This window comes from Neovison vison, chromosome 11 (assembly GCF_020171115.1).
Source record: "Neovison vison isolate M4711 chromosome 11, ASM_NN_V1, whole genome shotgun sequence".
In the NCBI taxonomy this organism is placed as follows: domain Eukaryota; kingdom Metazoa; phylum Chordata; class Mammalia; order Carnivora; family Mustelidae; genus Neogale; species Neogale vison.
In genome coordinates this window covers 179793701-179812280 of record NC_058101.1, presented here as the reverse complement: position 1 = coordinate 179812280, position 18580 = coordinate 179793701, and the positions used below count along the sequence as shown (strand labels likewise).

General features: G+C 43.1%; 1 protein-coding gene across 2 annotated transcripts in view; it reads left to right on the top strand.

Moving 5' to 3' along the window:
* The window catches only part of UNC5D (unc-5 netrin receptor D), a 233451-nt gene that overhangs the window by 191398 nt on the left and 23473 nt on the right, over positions 1–18580 (top strand). For both annotated transcript variants that reach the window (XM_044225400.1, XM_044225401.1), the window contains 3 exons: positions 2163–2331; positions 3981–4208; positions 12360–12509. In XM_044225400.1, coding sequence (XP_044081335.1) covers positions 2163–2331; positions 3981–4208; positions 12360–12509 — 547 coding nt within the window. The remainder of the gene's footprint in view (positions 1–2162; positions 2332–3980; positions 4209–12359; positions 12510–18580) is intronic.

Sequence of the window (18580 nt, the reverse complement as noted above, 5' to 3'; positions counted from 1 at the left end):
GATTGCCACATATAGAAGATGGCAGAGAAGGACAAATTATTATTAATCGTGGGGGGGGGGAATGGAGAGATGTAAGTTTAGTTCCTTCACCAGAGAACTACACCCACGTAGGAGGCTTAGCTGTCAATCCTGATTTGCTTCCCTTGCCCTGGTGGAAATGCCCAGTGCCTGCTTAATGCAAACTCCCCTTCCCTGCTCTGCCTGCCACTCCGTGCTCTGCCTCTGCTGCCTAATGCTGTTGAAGTTATCACGGAAAGGAGCCTCGCTATTCATGAGTGTAAGAGTTCATCTAATTAGCTGATTTCACTTCATTTGGCATTAAATAATTCCCCAAATTCCCATATGTTGGAACAATATGTTCAACAAGGGGGATGAGTCTCTGAAAGCAATTAAGTAGTTCTTTTAGGAGAGCTTGTCATCGGTCACTCCCAAGCATCCCTGCTATTCCCGTCTGTGACAAACGCAAGCAGCAATGATAAGGAAAACGCTTAACCTTCTCTAATGGCCGCTGGCAGGCATCCACAGACAGGCTGCCCCACCCCGTGCTGCTTAGAGCTCACCCTGGAATTTTACCTTATTTTTCTCCACACGCCCCCAAACCTCAAATATATTGTATCCAGACTGTTCAGCGCACGTTTGTTACTTGCTAATACACTACTTACCGACCCTGCCCGCCTCGCTCGCCTGCTCTGCTTAAAGGCAGAGGCAGACTATTTTCAGGTCCCCCTGTGTTCTGGTTGTATGGGAAGAATCGTTGACTTTGGACTATGGTTTCCTAGGTGGATGGTTGGATTTTGTGACTGTGGCTTCAGGGCTTCCTGAAGTGGGGAGGACACTGCAGTCACGTTCAGGTCTGTTTTAGATACAGTGGAGAGAAGATGTTCCTGCCCACTTCTGTGTCTGGACTTTAAAGCGGCAGTAAATGACAGATAATGAGCTCGAGTAGGACCGTGCCTAATGCGCAATGTCAACAAAAGCGACTCGGAAACTAGTAACATGTTCGATGCCCTCACAGGAAACTGTTCTGTTTATACAAGACCATGGCATCTCTTGGTGCTAAATTTCATCTTTATCTTTATCTTGCTCAAGGGGTGGCTTTTTTGATGAGGGATGACATATCTACATGCCCTTCCTAGGTCGTGTAAGAGCAAACTTCTGTCTTAATACCAAAATTCTGTCTTAATACCAATCGCAGTGCTCATTAGCATTGCTCATCTGAGAGTCCTAAATGACTTTATGGACTATATTCTGGGTCACTGTATTTCTTACAAATGGAAATACGCTCCCCCCCAAATCAGATAACACAGAAGCAGTTGGGGAAGAATGAGCAGACTTGTGGGTTCTTCTCACTGACTGCTGGCCTATAAACCAGCCCGTCTTACTTTTGGGGACAGAGATTAAACCCAAAAGTCAAGAAATTGAAAGATATCATGCAATGATATCATTTCCCTTTAGTTAAATTTCACCTCCTTTTATCATTTCATGACTCCGCATTCCCATTGTGAATAATTCACAATACAGAAAACTCTCCACACTAGGCTGGGGTGGAATGACTTTAGATTTAGAACTAAAATAGTGAAGAGTTGAAAGCTATGTATCTATGTATTTTATTATGCACATTTATAACCGTCTTCTCTGCTGTCACTATGTAACCTGTGTATTTGTGCACTGGGAGAAAACAAATGTTTTCAAAACCAGAAGTGACGTCCTCAATCTGGGTATGTCGGAAGGGTTGCTTTGTTCTGTAATAATTTGTTTTATCACTTACTAGCATTAAAAATATTTGTAGAATGGGTTGTTGGGAGGAAGGAATCTGATGGGAAGATTACCAGAGCAGTCCTTCCTACAGAGCTCTGGACTTTGGTTATAGATAATGTTATCAAGGAGAATAACACACCGGCCAGGTCTTTGTGGTCTTCTGTTCCGCCCTGTATTTCTGAAGAAGCACCTGTTATTTTGTGTGTCAAAACTTAGCTTTGAAATCTAAGCTAAACTCATTCCTCGTGCTTGAGCCGTTCAGGATAAATGGCTATTGCCCAGACCAGCTCTGGGCACTTGTAGTGCCAGGAAGCTTCAAGAAAGCCCCAGTCTATATAACTAAATTCTCATTCAAATACGCCCCTTTCTTTACACACTTCTTGTATCCTCTCCCAACCATAAAGCCTCCAGTCCGATGGATCCGAGGTGCTCCTGAGTCCTGAAGTCACCTGTGGCCCCCCAGACATGATCGTCACCACTCCCTTTGCACTGACCATACCACACTGTGCGGACGTCAGTTCTGAGCACTGGAACATCCATTTAAAGAAGAGGACGCAGCAGGGCAAGTGGGAGGTGAGACCCTAGTCTTCCTTTTTAAAAAATAGGGTTTAGCTTCCACCTATGGGATAGATTTACACGTACTTCTTTTAACACAAGTCTGCTGTGAAATCTGTAAGCATGTTCTTGTTTTTTGAGAGGGCTGGCGGCATGTGCTTTACAGTATCCTCAGGGTTCTGGCTGGTGTTTTTCCATGATAATGGAAAAGAGAAGCAGGAGAGGATCCAGAACTTTTCTCTTGGGTTTAAGAATACCGTTGTAATTCTCCGCAGAGACTCATCGCCTTACGTGCCCATTCCTGGTATATAAAACCTATACTTCCATCCTTCCTCCTAGACCGTGTCCGCATCTGAATTGACTTTCCCCTGTGGCCACTGTGGAGATCGGGAGGCGGCTCAGGGCACCCAGGGTGTGTTCATGAAAGAAACTTCTCTGATTCTGCCATCGTAGGGATTAGAACATGTTGAAATGTTCAGCAACAGAGCAGTTGCTAAATGTACGCTGAATATATTTTGGTGAATTAATGAATGCATTGAGAATTACTGAGCGTCCGTTGCCTTGTGTATAGGAGTGTATGAAAGCGATACAGCCGAAGGGGAGAGCCGAAGAGAGACAAGACAAGAAAATGAGGTAGCGTATGAGGAGGGAAACAACAAGAGAGACAGACACAGCAACTATTGCACTGTTATTACTATTTTAAGTGAAACCTCTGATTTCTCTGTCTGATAGGGATTCCTTTTATGTCTGTCTGAAGTCAGTTTGCATGAAAGCAGGTGAATTATCTTGCTGGAACACAATGACCTATTCCAGCCAGCCCTGGGATCCTCTCTCCCAGGAGGTGCTTCAGGCAAAAGGAGTAAAAAGGAAAATCTTGTTTCTTTAGGAGAAGAAAATTCCCAGTTGCGACAGGGGATTACATTTACCCTGCCCAGCTATCTCTGCAGCTAGCCTGTACGTTTTGTTGAAAATGCATTCTGCTATGTATTCAGTCCTAGTCCAGCCGGGGGCACATTTCCCGGGCACAAAGTTCCGTGGGGTTCATAAAGGGGCCGGATTTGGCTCCCTTTTCCATTATAGTTTCTTTGCCTTGATTTTTATCACTTGAGTTTTTCCATGGAGCAAGTCCTCACAAGTTTTTCATCCAGATGGTGTTATATTTATGCTCTACCCAACCAGTCACACAAACCAAAGTTCTTATCAGGGAAGGTGAAATATTCTCGAACATCTTATCAAAACCATTTATTTAATGGTCCCTGGTGGATGAATTTGGTGGGAAGAGGATAAAATATTTGAAGGAAAATAAATATTATCTTAAGGATACTGAAAGAAGATTTTCAGATATAGAACCTTCTCAAGACAGAGTTTGCTTGTCGGGTGTTAATATTTAAGAGTTTTCTTAAATTCAGCGCTGCACAAATTAACGGAAAAAAAAAGAACTTTGGAAATGAGGTTTGTTGTAAACTATAAAATTCCAACACACTGAATATAACTATTTCTTGAGTCCCTGATATAAGCAGTTATTTTGCTAGAAAAAGAGTGTTTAACATCAAGGAAATGAGGACTGTAAAAATATCCTGAAAAAATCGTGTCTGTCCATGCAACGTCATTGTTAAATCGCATCTTATTTCGAAGCTGAGAGAATTTCTGACACCTTTTCCCCACAGGAAGTGATGTCAGTGGAGGATGAATCCACATCCTGCTATTGCCTTCTGGACCCCTTTGCATGTCACGTGCTGCTCGACAGCTTCGGGACCTACGCCCTCACCGGGGAACCGATCACAGACTGTGCCGTGAAGCAGCTTAAGGTGGCGGTTTTTGGCTGCATGTCCTGTAACTCTCTGGATTACAACTTGAGAGTCTACTGTGTGGACAATACCCCTTGGGCATTTCAGGTCAGCCTTTTCTCTACAATTCTTCTTTTGGTGTCATGAAAGCATGGGGTTGCCTAAAGATCAGTATCTGTGGAGAATTCTGTTGCTGGGGGCCTGCAACATGGAGCCACAGCACTGGCTTACTGGGGACGCCTATCCTGAAGCAAGAGGTGTGTTACCATATGTCCAACAATGTGCTGAGGTCCGAGGACATGACACCCAAGCATAGAGAAGAGTCAGGGCACCTGGGTGGCTCAGCTGGTGAAGCATCTGCCTTTGGCTCAGGTTATGATCTCAGGGTCCTGGGATCGAGTCCCACATGGGCCCCCCCCCTCCCTGCTCAGCGGGGAGTCTGCTTCTCCCTCTCCCTCTGCCCCTCTCTCTGCTCATGTGCCTGTGTCCTCTCTCACTCAAATAAATAAAATCTTTGAAAAAAGAATAGAGAAGAGTTACATAAATACACATAGAAAACACCATGTACTGAATTATAAACTGACTGAGAAGTGTAGTCAGAATTCAGAAAATAGGGACCCAGTTGCAATAGATTGGAGAGCAGTCTCTGAGAGCCCTCTGTGAACCTTCATGGCTGTCATTTAGGGCAAAAGAGAAAGGGCTGCCGTGTCAAGAAAGGAGAACAGCACGAGGCACAGGAACAGCAAGTGTTATTTGATGTGCAGAAGGCAGTGAGAAAATTGCTTGAACAGCTGAAGGTTATACTTAGGGAACAACAATTATAAATCCTATCTATCAGCGGGCAGTCATATTATATCCTGGATACACGGTCTATTAATAATTAGGGCTACTAGGGCAGAGGTAGTTCAAGGTTCTTTTCCATTTTTGGTACTTTTAATCACGTTAAGACTCATTTTAAATTAGCTACTCATGAAGAGTGCAAGTTTATTAATAGCAGCAAGGATAATGCAGAAGTACCTGTGTAAGCTTTGCCCATATATAAATAGCTTAGCTCTCCTGACACACCTCATCCCAGATCCCTGCTATTCCAGTCCTGGATCATTAAGTCCATTATGCAGAGCATTTCCTCAGTAACTAGCTTTGAAGACACTGAGCTGGAAAACTCATGTTTACCAATAGAGGAGATACAGTGACCTGAATCTTTAACACAAGCCAGGAAAGGTGACTCACTGCCAACCTACGTTCTCGAACCTTCCCTCTTTCTTAAGTAGCATGTCGAAAGGCACACAGCTTATACGGCTGCTCATAAAAGGTCCTTTTTGCAGATGGGCGCCATTTTGGAGAGGAAAGAGCTTCCGTGTGAGTCGTTAAACGTCATCCTGTGATTGCTATTTGATAACCTTCATCCATTTTCACCACCCCTCATAACATCTTTTCCAAGATAAAACACATTAACAGACCATTCGGCTACCAAAAATAAAGAATGAATTGAGGTTGTTACTACAGCTGAATGCGGCAGGAGTCAAGTGGGGTGTTCGGTGACTCGGCCGGATTTTGTAGGCTGAGTAAACTGGAGTGAACATGGGGGGCCTGGGAGGATTTCCAGCCTCTGGGCTCATACGGGTATAACCCACTGCTGACCAATGTGCCCGTGAGGGTCTGTTTAGCACAGGTGCCTCAGAAGTCGGCCCTCATAGCCATTTTGATCTCACTTTGAATAATGCTGATGTATATTTTATACTAGTGAGTTCGACATTTGCCTGAAGAAAAAACGAAGTGACTTTCAGATAATCTATTTTCCTTCCTGTTGATTGCTACCAGATTCTACCACAGCTCAGTTGTTCACAGATGAATGTGAATTGCAGGGGAAGTCACGAAAACGAGGCCCTAAACACAGCTTTTCAAGCCACTCTCCTTTCCTGTGGGTAATATACCCTTCTTCGTCAGTGCTAGGGGAAAATGGTATATTCTCTCTCTAAATTGAATCCAAATTATCTTTATTTCATCATTTAGAGATACTTCTTAAAACCCTATAATTTTGCGTTAGAGAAATGTTTTCCAGTAGAAACACTCTTAACCCCATTTGTCATCATCTATTTACCTCAGTGATTCTTTTTCTCTCCTATTATGTCCAATAAAGCTGATTTTAAAGTTGGGTTTGGTTGTACTTGTTATTGACAGGATGTATGTGACAGCCGTCACGGTGAGCAGCAAAGGCCATGCTTCCCCCTGCGGTGCTGAGAGACCGTCAGCCTTGGTCGAATAACTTTTCTGGCCCACGGAAAGATTAAAACATAACCTGTAGCTTTTCGGAACACAACTGTGCAGTCTGCGGTCTTCATCTCTGGGTTTTGTTTCTGAGAGAATCTGGCTTTCTGGATTTTTTACCCTGCTAATAAGTGGACATGTTCCGGGCCTTCTGCCCAGGTTGCTTTAAACCCCCTTAAACATCCCAAATCATCCATGTCACATTTTTCACAGCTTGGTACGTGGTATTTAATTAGAAGGGAAAATTATATAGTTACTAACCCATTAAAACTGTTCCACTTTAAGAAAGCCTTAGCAACAGCTCACTTTTTGAACCTCTAGCAGACTTCACACGTTAATATTAGCTCCCCCAATTGTGTGGTGTGAGCTGAAAATATTATATCCAGTGATGACTCGCGTTCTGGAACTCGGATGGAACCCTGACTTCTTCATCAAGAGTAATGGGTCATCTCTCAAGAAGCATTTCTGCTGAAATCGCCTATCTTGGAATTCACCTCCATTACCATAGTGTTAAAAATGTGTGTTGGGATTTGGAAACAGACACAGTCTTGGTTGTAGTAGTCGCCGGTGTTTATTACAGTGCATCGTTCATGTCTCAAAGAAATCGCAACACATATGTGCCCAGCTAGGATTGTCCTCTTAATCAGGGAAGAAGCCTAGTTGAAGATCATGGTGAGGTCTTTCATTTCATTCACAGTTCAGTGAAGTTATATCTAATAGAATACTTAAAATTTACGCCCTCTGTGGAAACCTTGGAAGGAGGGCAGCTTCCAGACCCAATTCTTCTGTCCTCTTAGAACCAGTGAGGGTCTGGTGACATAATGGTCCTACCAAACTGTAGTCCTGGGAGTTTTAGTACAGGAACAGAAACCCTGTCTCCTTCCAGGCCTGCCCTCCTCCCCTGTACCTCCTGCAGGCGCTGCTGGGCTGGCTTCCCCTTTGCTCTGGGGATACTTCATCTGAATAATAGTACCGGTTTCTCTCAATGACAAAAACAAAAGACCTCCTACACCTTGGTAAGAGATAATATAGTTTCAGGTTTTTGAAGATCTGTTCTGATAAATACATCTACAACTATCTCTGGGAAGTTAAATCAACTCAGATATGTTTTCTTTCCTTTTCTTTTCTTTCTTTCTTTCTTTCTTTTTTTTTTTTTTTTAAGATTTTACTTATTTATTTGAGAGAAAGAGAGCTCCAGCAAGGGGGTGGGGCAAAGGGAGTGGGAGAAGCAGGCTACCTGCTGAGCAAGGAGTTGGACCTAGGGCTCCATCCCAGCACCAGAACCCTGGGACCAGGACCTGGGCCAATGGCAAATGGCTTAACTGACGGAGCCACCCAGGTGCCTTGTTAGTTTGTTTTTAATAAAAAATTTGCCTGAAGATGAGAGGAGAATAAGAGAACAAGCCATGACTTCTTGTCCTTCCTGTTTCTGTGTTTCTGCGATAATTAGAGCGGCCATTTTGCGTGTGTGTGTTTGTGCGTGTTTGACATCATCTCCTTTGGTGACTGGGTGAGGAATGGTGGTAACATCTTAAGACCTAGATTCTGTTACTGTCCATGTTTCATTTACTGTGTCTGTCTCACAAAAACGTGCACGCGCGCGCGCGCACACACACACACACACACACACACAGCTCAAACAAACCTTGACTCAGGGAAAGCAAGGAATTAAATGCTTGCCCCATCTTAGAAAGAAAGAAGGAAAAACAACTAGATTTTTTCTCCATTGCTCCCAGACCTCCTATTCAGTACCTCTCGGTATTCATTACTTACTTGGCATTAATGTGGATTTAGAATCTAATTTCAAAGGATTTCCTCCAGATGTAGTTCTTGTGTTTATCAATAATGCAACCTTGGGAAATATTGTTCATGTAAAGCATTTAAAGGAAAACACAGCAGTGACATAATTTCTGTGTGTGTCTGTGGGGGGGGCACGCGCATGCGTGTGCACGCACATGCTTAAGTTCAAACAGTTTTGTCTCATAAATATGTAAATTTAGCCTGCCTGTTTTAGTGTCCCTGAAGCACACCTGAGTATTGCTGCCTGTCTCATTAAATCAACATAAAGAGCTCACTGAGGCACAAAGCCCAGGCTTCTCCTGGCCACAACTCTAGGATCTGGAGAGCTAGCAGCCCCCAGGGTGAAATGAGAAAGGAGACAGACTAGAACCACCACCAACCATAGCCTTTGGGTACATTTTATAGGAAATAAACTAGCCAGAGACCATATTTCCGAGTTTAATTAATGCAGATATCAATTTAGCAATAGAAGTGGAGCTCTAACATAAGGTCCTTGTCATATAGGAGGCGGATAGGAGAAAGCAGTGACTACCGGCCCTCACGCTCGGGCAGCTACATCTACTGAGTGACTCAGAACTAGCTCAGCAGAGCTGTTTGTATCACTGATTCTCAAACCCAGCTGGACATCAGGATTATCTAAAAAGCATTTAAAAATACAGGTGTCCAGGCCCAGCCCTGAAAAGAATACAATAGATTGTAGGTGTAACTGGGAATTCTATGCTAAGTGTCATTTATTATTTTTGGAGAGTGTTTTAAAGCTTGTACTTAGGAGTTTCTCTAACTCTGAAGCCAGTTGTGCCTTCACAGATCTAGAAATGACAATGATTAGTTCTTTATTGGGCTTCTTCATTTTAATAATTACTTGTTTGGTTACAGAGTAACTATGGTTACTTAATATTTGGTGCAAGATTATGAGACACTGTTAATTGTATATGGTGGGTCCAATGTGTGGAGAAGAAAGTAAGCTAAGAAAAAAAAAAAGCAAAAGTAAATCATGGTTGTATTTAAAATGGGGGCCGTAAAGCAGGAATTTCTGAAAGGTACCATTTTCCTCTGTGATAATTGTAACTGGACATCTATTAAAAATTTCTAATGTTCTCCATGCTGCATTTCAGGGACTGCTTAGGCAGTATATATAACCGTAGGACAAATACAGACTGACTTATGTCATCTATATATATATATATCTCACAGCAGTGAAAAATTATTTACGGGATAGAGTTAATAACAGTCTGACCTTCACATGACTCAAAAAAAAAAAAAAAATCAAGTACAGAATAGAGAAAGGCAGCGAAATGTAGAAAAAATATCAGACCACAGTCAAGTTGCCCTGTTTTGGTCTTTACTCCATCACTAACCCTGTAAATAGGAAGAGGACTTTCTTTGGGAGAGGGGTGTGCTTCAGTTTTCATCTGGTAGTAAGGTACATGTGATTTAAAACTACAGTTCTCTTTCTAGTGTGATGGTGCTCCATATCCTTTCTAAATATTAAAGTAGCCAAGCCCTACACTAAGAAATGTGCCATCTTGCACAAGGCACTTCATCTTCTGACCTCAGTTTACTTCTCCGTACACTCAGAGAAGTTAGATTATTTAAAGAAAGGGAATATGCTTTAAACAGCCCAGTCAAATGTAGATGAAAGGGTCCACACTTGTTATTGTGTAGCTTTTGAAGGGTCCACACTTGTTATTGTGTAGCTTTCAAGTGGTTTTAATAAGTACCTTATTTATTGGTCCTTGTTTCTAATCTCAGACTAGAATTGCACAGAGGTTAACAGATGGTGTTGCTTGGCCAGAAATAAGCCCAACTAAGGAACAAAGGCCTAAAGAGAATGAGTACCCCACCTAAAACCACATGGAAATGTGACTGGTATCCTGTGCCTCCATTTTTGGTTTACAAGATTCTTCTTTTGAGCATATGCACTCCCCCAGAAATTCTTATACACCTTAAAACCCAAGTATCCATGCTCTAAAATTAAATACAAAGTCCTTAGCACAGGAAGCGAAAATTCATGATTTGATGTTCATCACCTCCAGCCACTCACCTCCTACCCTACCCTGTCCCAGCTCTGCCTCACCTGGTACCTTTGCACAGACCCTGCTCACTGCCTCCAGTGCACGCCCCCTCCTTTTCCTGTGCCCATCCCTGATCTTTGCCTCAAGGTTCAGCTCAAGTATCACCTCTTCTGGTGATTTCCCACTTCTTTTCCTGGCCTCTCCTCCCATCCGGCTTAGGCTATAGCCTGTGCCTCGCGTTGACCTCCTAGGTAGACACGTTATTTGTAATACCTAGATATGATCATCAGAAGCCCATTGTTCTGAGCCTTTCACTAAACTGTGAGCTCCCTGGTGGCAGAGAAGGTTTTGTAAACTCAAGCCCAGCTCAGGCATAGCTCCAGTGGACACTCATTAAATCTCAACAAGGAACCAGCGGTCAGCATCTGTAAAGATCTCCACTCAGCCTTTGGAGTGAATTCTCCCCCCACCCCCTCCTGCCATGATCCGTCCACCCTTCGCAGTGGCCATCAGAGGCCGGCTACTATGTTGTCATGCCCAACTCCCAGAGACCCCCACTGTGAGGAACTCCCGAGACTGTGCTGTTCAGTACAGTAATTACAAACCCCATGTGGATATTTAAATTTAAGTTAATGAAAATGAAAAACTCAGTTCCTTCCTCGGTCTAGCCACATTTCAAATGCTTAATAGCCACTGTGGCCAACGGCTGCCATATTGAGCAGCGATAGAGACCATTTCCTACATCACAGAAAGTTCAGCACTGACCTAAGAGCCCCCAAGAAACACCCCTCTCATTAAAATAACCGGAGCAAATGACCTTGGAATCGAATCATTTCGTCCTGAGAAAAGATACTACTAACAACTGGTTAACAGTACGGGTATGTGACAGGTAAAAGCTGGACAGCTATGTCTTAGTAAGACATGTTTTTTTAATTCCTGTTATTCTGCACCTAGACAAGGGCCAGTAAGATAACCTCTGGGGCTGCTTTTACTTGCTGATAATTGAAATGTAAGTTTTATTGTATTTGTAAGCCTACTTGCCTAACTCTCACAATCTATTTTAGAATCTGGGAAGATTACAGGACATAATTAAAGGATCTCAGTTTTCTTATTTATTGTACCTCTGCAAGGGAATTATAAGTCAGTTAATGGTGATTTTAAGAAATGGATTTAGGGAGCTCTCTTATCTCCAGTAACACGAACATCCTCAACCCAACGGCAGGTTAACCTTTTGCAGAATTCATGTCGGTTATTTTACTTGGCTTATCATCTCTCCAATAGGATTGTAGACACCACAAATTTGGAACCAGTGAAAATGGCTTGCTCCATAGAATGTAGGTGAATTGTGTTTGTATGAAATATAAAGATTTCTCCACAAAGGATACAGGAGTATTTACCTTCAGGAATCTGATTTATTTTTTCTGAGCTAAAACTAACTTGATAAACAACCTTCTTCTTTGCCTTTTGGCATAACTTTAATGAACGTTACTACAAATAAATAGGATACATTCACTCTATAATATTTATTTTGAACCAAAGAATAAGTATTGTATAATGTTCATGTTTGTGGTGAACATGTGAAAGGGTAGAGGGGTAAAAGGGTGAAATTGTTGTTCAACTTTCAGTGTAAAAATTGAATACATCCCAGTGCTCCTGGGTAACTCAGTCGGTTAAGCGTCTGCCTTCCACTCATGTCATAATCCCAGGGTCCTGGGATAAATCCCTGCATCTGGCTCCCACTCAGTGAGGAGCCTGCTTCTGCCTCTCCCTCTGCCTGCTGCTTCCCTACTTGACCTCTCTCTGCCAAATAAATAAATAAAATCTCTAAAAAGTTCTGTATACATTCCTTGGTTATGGTTATAGCAGATGAAATTCACACACTTGTGGAAACTCAACAGTGTAACATTTTGCTTGGGGCCAGGGAGGTCTTTTAGTTTTAAAGAAGGGTCTGGTGTGTTTAGCAAATAATGAAGAACAATTGTTTCTTTCTGCTCAGTTTCTTATTAGTCAGCAGCTTTGAGTCCCCAGTCTTGACCTTGCAAGGATATGGCGGTAGCAAAGAAGCTAGGGTCTGTTCTGCTGTTTGTCTGTTTCTGGGAGAGTGTGGATAGGAGAGAAATGTGGCAGAAATTGAGTACTTTATTGTTGTGCCTCTTTTCTCTTTCCTGCCCCGTAGGAAGTGGTTTCAGATGAAAGACACCAAGGTGGACAGCTACTGGAAGAGCCAAAGTTGCTGCATTTCAAGGGGAACACCTTCAGTCTTCAGATCTCCGTCCTTGATATCCCCCCATTCCTCTGGAGAATTAAACCATTCACCGCATGCCAGGTATTGGCCAAACGGGCTGCTACCAGAAATAGCTTTGCTTTAACCAGGAAGCATGTCACTAAACCCCGGTGAGGGTGCTTTTGACTTACATTCTCCTTTAGAAATATGGATTTAGTCTCAAAGTGTCACAGAAATGTAGCAGTTTGGACGGTACACAGGAAATGAATCATGTTGTCATCAACTCACAGGTTTTGAGCAGGTCGGGGGGAAGAGGTGCTTGAGGTCCAGTAATGTGAAGTTTCTCCTCTCTCCCACTTAAACTCTTGCTCAGTGTAGGTTGAAGATAGTCATTTAGCAACTAAGAACGAAGTTGGTTTGTCGTTTGTTTTTATTAAAACCAGTTCATTACAAGACATGGTTTTAATCATTGTCAGCTATGAATGATCTGGCTGTCAGTCCTTCCGGGGGTGGTGATTTTGAGTTCCGGGGAGCTCTGGCTGGTGGGGTGGGCGCAAGAAGTTTCATCCTGAATATACGAAGTGTTTGCCACCAAATGAGTTGGGTACGATGGGAAGAGGAAATTATAAGCAGAGAGCCAAAGAAAGGATCATGCCTCTTAGAATCCTTTTACAAGCCTATAAAGATATTTCTGTATTCACCTATCTCTGTATCAGAGAATTTTTAAAACATTGCAAAATGACTTGGAGTCTCCCCAGATGACTTTTAGGGGATTTGAGTAATTGCTTAGCATAGAAAGTTCTCTTATCGATGTGTGACCCTGCCACCAAATGCTACGGAAATTCCCCATGATGAGTGCCATCATCGTAAGCAGCTAACTGGTCTACAGTCGTTTCCTAAACCAAAGTCACCGTGCTCCAAGTGACAGGATAGGTCCTTAACTTTGGAAAAGCTTCTGGTGGGCTCAGATTGGTCCAAAATCACGGGAGGCTTTCAGATGCCTTTGTTTCTGTCATAAACTGCAGAGCCCTATGGGATTTTAACCTTTCCATCCTTGTGGCATTTATTAAAAACAAAAACCAAAAACTTGCACAAGGTAAACCAGCTTGTCAGAATGGGAACAAGGCAAATCACAGAGAGAAAAACCTTGCCTGCGCCATGAAAGTTAGAAAAAAGGGAAAAAAAAAAAAAAGTTGAACCACCAGCCGTTCGAAAATTCACGATTTTCAGATTGGACAAGGTTATAGTTTCCTGTTTGCTTTTCAGACTTCTCGTTACCTTGGGAACTGCCCCTCTGTGTACACTTTGAGGGCATTCAGAGCAACAAAAGCATCTCTCATGGCTCTAAACCATTTTTTTTTTGACACATTCAGCGTATTTCCGTATGGTGAGAAGTTTTCTATGAATAAATGGATTGTTTATGATGTTCTAAGACCTAGCTTTCTCTGTGTCCAGGAAAGCAGGATTCAGAGTTTCCAGTCCAAATGGAACTTCAGGGCATTGTTAAAACAGGTCCTGATAGTCATGTAAATTCCTGTGTATTAATCTTTATAGGCTTAAAGGCATTGTTCCACTGGATCTAATGCAAGTGCCTCCATCCAAAGTAACTATTAAGTTTAATGTTTAGAGATTAAAAAAAAAAACAAAATCAGAAGAAAGGACCATAACCTTGCACTGGCTTTTAAATAAATAATTCCAGCACCAGGAATACCAAGGAGAGTCCCGGGCCGGAAAGGCGTCAGGGGCTAATAGTGTGTGGACCTCAGAGCAGGCAACACGGCCAGCCAAAGCCAAAGGGCATTGGCTTACATGGAAATCCAACAAGCTTTACTCCCGGGATGGGTTGGATTGCATGGACGTTGTGAACGTGGATAAATATTTGCCTTCTGTAATTGAGCATAATTTGAAAGAGTCTTGGAAGGCTGAGAAATAATTTAATTTTCTCTGCACCAGGAGGTTTGCCACCGAGTTGCGTTTCCACTTCATTTTTCTTACCCACAAATGACTTTCTGCTCTGTTCCTCCTCCCCGCCACCCCCACCCTCCGTGCCGCCAATTGTCTCGCCCTTGTCATCACTGAAATCCCCTCCCTTGTATGAATGCATATTGTGCTGCTCTTAATGGCCCTGCTGTGTTTGTTCCAGGCATCGGAGGGAAGCGGTTTGGGGAGGGTTTGTGTTCATCCTGCTTGAACCTCATGTCGAGCATGATGTGCACTGATCAACTCGGCGTGGATAATAGAGAATGGCTCTTCATTAGGGCTTAGTGGATGGGAACTAACCGAGAGCTACTGCAGGGACAGAAAGTCTCACTCTTCCTGACATCATGTATAGGTCTCTCCTTCAACTGGTAAATCTCCCTGTCGTCTTCCGTCATCTCCCAACTCGGCACTTGGAAGACCACTGGCCTTCCTCTCTCCTCCTCTCTCTAGCTTCACATCAGGAATCTGAGAAGCAACCTATTCCTGTTGGAATTCAAAGCCTATTCTCCTCAGAACCCTGCCTTTCTTCTGTGGAATTCACTAAGAACTTTCAGGCCTAGGAGAGACCCACTGCACAGAATATTTGCCCTAGCAGACACCAACCAAACTGCATGAGGAATGTTTTTAGAATCATACGAATTCAAGGTTGGATCCAGAGCTACATGTGGAAACTCTGTGTATAGGCAGACTAGCTGGCTTTGAAATCTTGTTGGGTTAGGTTCAGGAGGATTACAGCTGACAAAATGCAACACTACAAACCACACTGCTAGTCCCCACCCCCAACCCCAGGGCCAAAAAATACCCAAGTATTCCTTCTCTTTTTCTCAGGCTTTTTCAGACTTGGGCCAGTTAGAGATGCTCTCCACAGACTTAGCAGACCTCGTCTAGGAGGTAACTAATTCTGCTTTCCATCGGTTCCTGGGACCTGGGTGCTCCTGAATTGTATGTTCTGCTATTTCTTGCTGACTGTGGGGTGGAGAAGCTGGAAGAGACAGTACACAGTACAATATTATTCTTTAAATCCTACAAAACAGAAAGTCGGGCTGTCCCCTCCCGAAGATAAAAGCAGCTGTCTTTTCAGCATACTTTATGTCTTGGGGAACCCAGTGTCTGTCTCCTGCTAGGATGTGATTTACATTCTCTCCATCTGCCAGGAACCTAATTATAATGGGAATCAAAATGAAAACATTTCCAGAATGCTTTAAACACCAGTAACTTTGCTACACTTTATCCTCCCGTATAACTTGCTGCAACATTTCTCTCACTCAGTGAGAATCTTAATAGTTTTTGGTTTTGTTTTGTTTTGTTTTAAGAGTTATTTATTTATTTATTTATTTATTTTATTTGAGAGAGAGAGTGAGCTTGAAGGGGAGAGGTCAGAGGGAGAAGCAGACCCCCCCACCGAGCAGGGAGCCTGATATGGGACCCGATCCTGGGACTCCAGGATCCTGACCTGAGCCGAAGACAGTTGCTTAACCCACAGAGCCACCCGGGTGCCCGTGATCGTTTTGTTTGTTTGTTTTAATAAACGAAAGCAAAAATGATTGCCCTGACAACACACTAATCACGATGCTTCTAATTCCATTACTTTTAAATGTTTTGTAGAGCTCTATTGGCAGCTGCTAATCAAGCCAACAATAAAAAGAAATATTCTTTCGAGACAGTCTTAAAATCAGATTTTTAAAATGTTTTGATTGTGTGCAGTGGGATGTAAAGGGGAAAGAGAGGAGTGTGTGCTGATTCTCATGGCTTCCCACAAGGGAAGACAGTCTCTGCAGTGGGCTTCACTCTCTTACCTTTCTGCCATCATTCTCTGGAGAAATGTAGCAAATTATACCAGAGAAGATACTTTTCAATAAATGGCCAGTACCATTGTTTTATTTCGTTTTGTTTTAGGTTAGGAAGCATTATCAAGAATTCATGGGACGCCTGGGTGGCTCAGTGGGTTAACCTGCTGCCTTCGGCTCAGGTCATGATCTCAGGGTCCTGGGATCGAGTCCCACATCGAGCTCTCTGCTCGGCAGGGAGCCTGCTTCCCTCTCCCTCTCTCTCTGCCTGCTTCTCTGTCTACTTGTGATCTCTCTCTCTGTCAAATAAATAAATAAATAAAATATTAAAAAAAAAAAAAAAAAAGAATTCAGATCTACCAGACAATAAGGAGCTCAGTTTAAGAGCAGGATCTTGAATTCAGCTCTGCCTGGCTCTGACATCCAAGAACTTACGTTACACTGTAAAGACTCAAATTTCCATTTAAAAACACAAAAACCTTAATTTTTTTTCTTTTCTTTTCTTTTTTTTTTTTTTAAGAGGTGGGGGAGGAAGGGGGAGAGAGAGAGAATCTTAAACAGGCTTCACACCCAGCATGGAGCCTAACAGAGGGCTTGATCTCACAACCCTGAGCTCAGGACCTGAACCAAAATCGAGAGTCGGACACTTAACCAACTCAGCCACCCAGGCACTCGTTTAGTTTTCTCAGTTAACCACTGAGCCCTATGTTACAGTTTCTTTCATGGAAGGGGGTGGTGCAAAGGAAGTATAAAAAAAGTACTAGTTTGAAGGAGAGTTCATTTGAGGGCTATTAAAATAAAGATGGGGGCACCTGGATGGCTCAGAGGGTTAAGCCTCTGCCTTTGACTCAGGTCATGGTCCCAGGGTCCTGGGATTGAGCCCCACATTGGGCTCCCTGCTCAGCGGGGAGCCTGCTTTCCCCGCCCACGCCTGCCTCTCTGCCTACTTGAGATCTCTCTTTCTGTCAAATAAATAAATTAATTAAATCTTTTTTTAAAAAGATGAAGATGGGACAACAAATAATGGAACCACAAGGCAGGAGACTCAGGGGGCCATACTGGGTCCCCATTGCAAAGGATTCTGGGAATGAGAGCACAGTGCCCAGCAATCTGGTCACATCAGTGTCCCCCCCCCCCCGCCTCATGATTAGAGGTAAAAGACACATCACGATGCTACTTCCTGACGAACACCAATCAACTGCGTCCTGTTTCCCTCTCCGGTCAAGCCCTAACCCCCTCATTAGCTCGTATTGTAGAAACTGCAAGCAGGAGACTGGGGAGTAGGTCACTACAGTTAGCTCTAATGAGGAGAGAGGAGGATCACTAATGGCGATGGGAAAATTAGAGAAGGACAAGATAGTGAATGGTGATAATCAGTTTTGAAAAGGTAGAGTTCTCGGAGAAAGTAAAGGCCAAATAAAATGATTTGTAGTCATTAGAGGTATAATGTCAGTGATTGATAATGAGATAAACTCCAGAGATGTAGCCACTGGGAGTTCACCACAGAGAGGTGGCAGTTGAGCGTCTGTGAGCAGATGGGATGAGTTCAGCAAGCAGAGAGAGAAGTGTTGGAGCCTGAGATCATGAAGTAAGGGTTACCCACGGCTTGTAAAATGGAAGCAGCCTTAGCGGGAGGAAGACAATAAGAGTCAGGTTAAAGAAGAAGAAGAAATGTCAGAACTTGTAAATATATATTATTATTTATCTGGTGTAGAATTTGGTGCAGGTGAAAAGTCATTTTTGATGTCGCCGGGAAAGTGACCTCCTCCAGAGATTGCCGGGGGACCTCCCCAATCTACCTCACTTCTCTCTGCTTCTTGAAATGAAAATTCCATTGTCTTTCCCTCAGTTTAGGATTAGGAACGAATGAAACAAAACCACAATGCCTATACTCCTTACTGAGATGTGAGGTAGGAGTTAGGGCGAGAGTTTCTTCTCTCAGACTCCCTCAGCTAGCCCGCCTCTCTTCAAGAGGACAACAGTCAGAGTCCATCCCTCCTTGCTGGTCACCCTCCCCACCCCCCGCCCCCAGGAGCATCCAAAATCCACAGAGAAAACTAAACTAAGAAAAAATGATGCGCCCATTAGAGCCAGGAAGAACTAGATTACCCCTAGTTCCTCCAAGTGAGGAGACTGAATTTTAATCATGGCCGCCAGTCTCATAACACATGATGGCTTTATCACCAGTCACACTTCAGAGTATCAAACCTCCAAACCTGATGCATCTTCTGCCACCTGCCAGTGTGAATATTGGAGAAATGGTATTTATAGTTACAGGTAAAAAAAGAGCACATTAATGCAATGAGAAAAAGAGAAAAAGGTGAGGATGAACCTTACAAGAGGCTGGTCATACATGGTCATTGCCAAAAATCTCAGCTTCATTTGCGTAGGAAGGAGAGTTTTTTT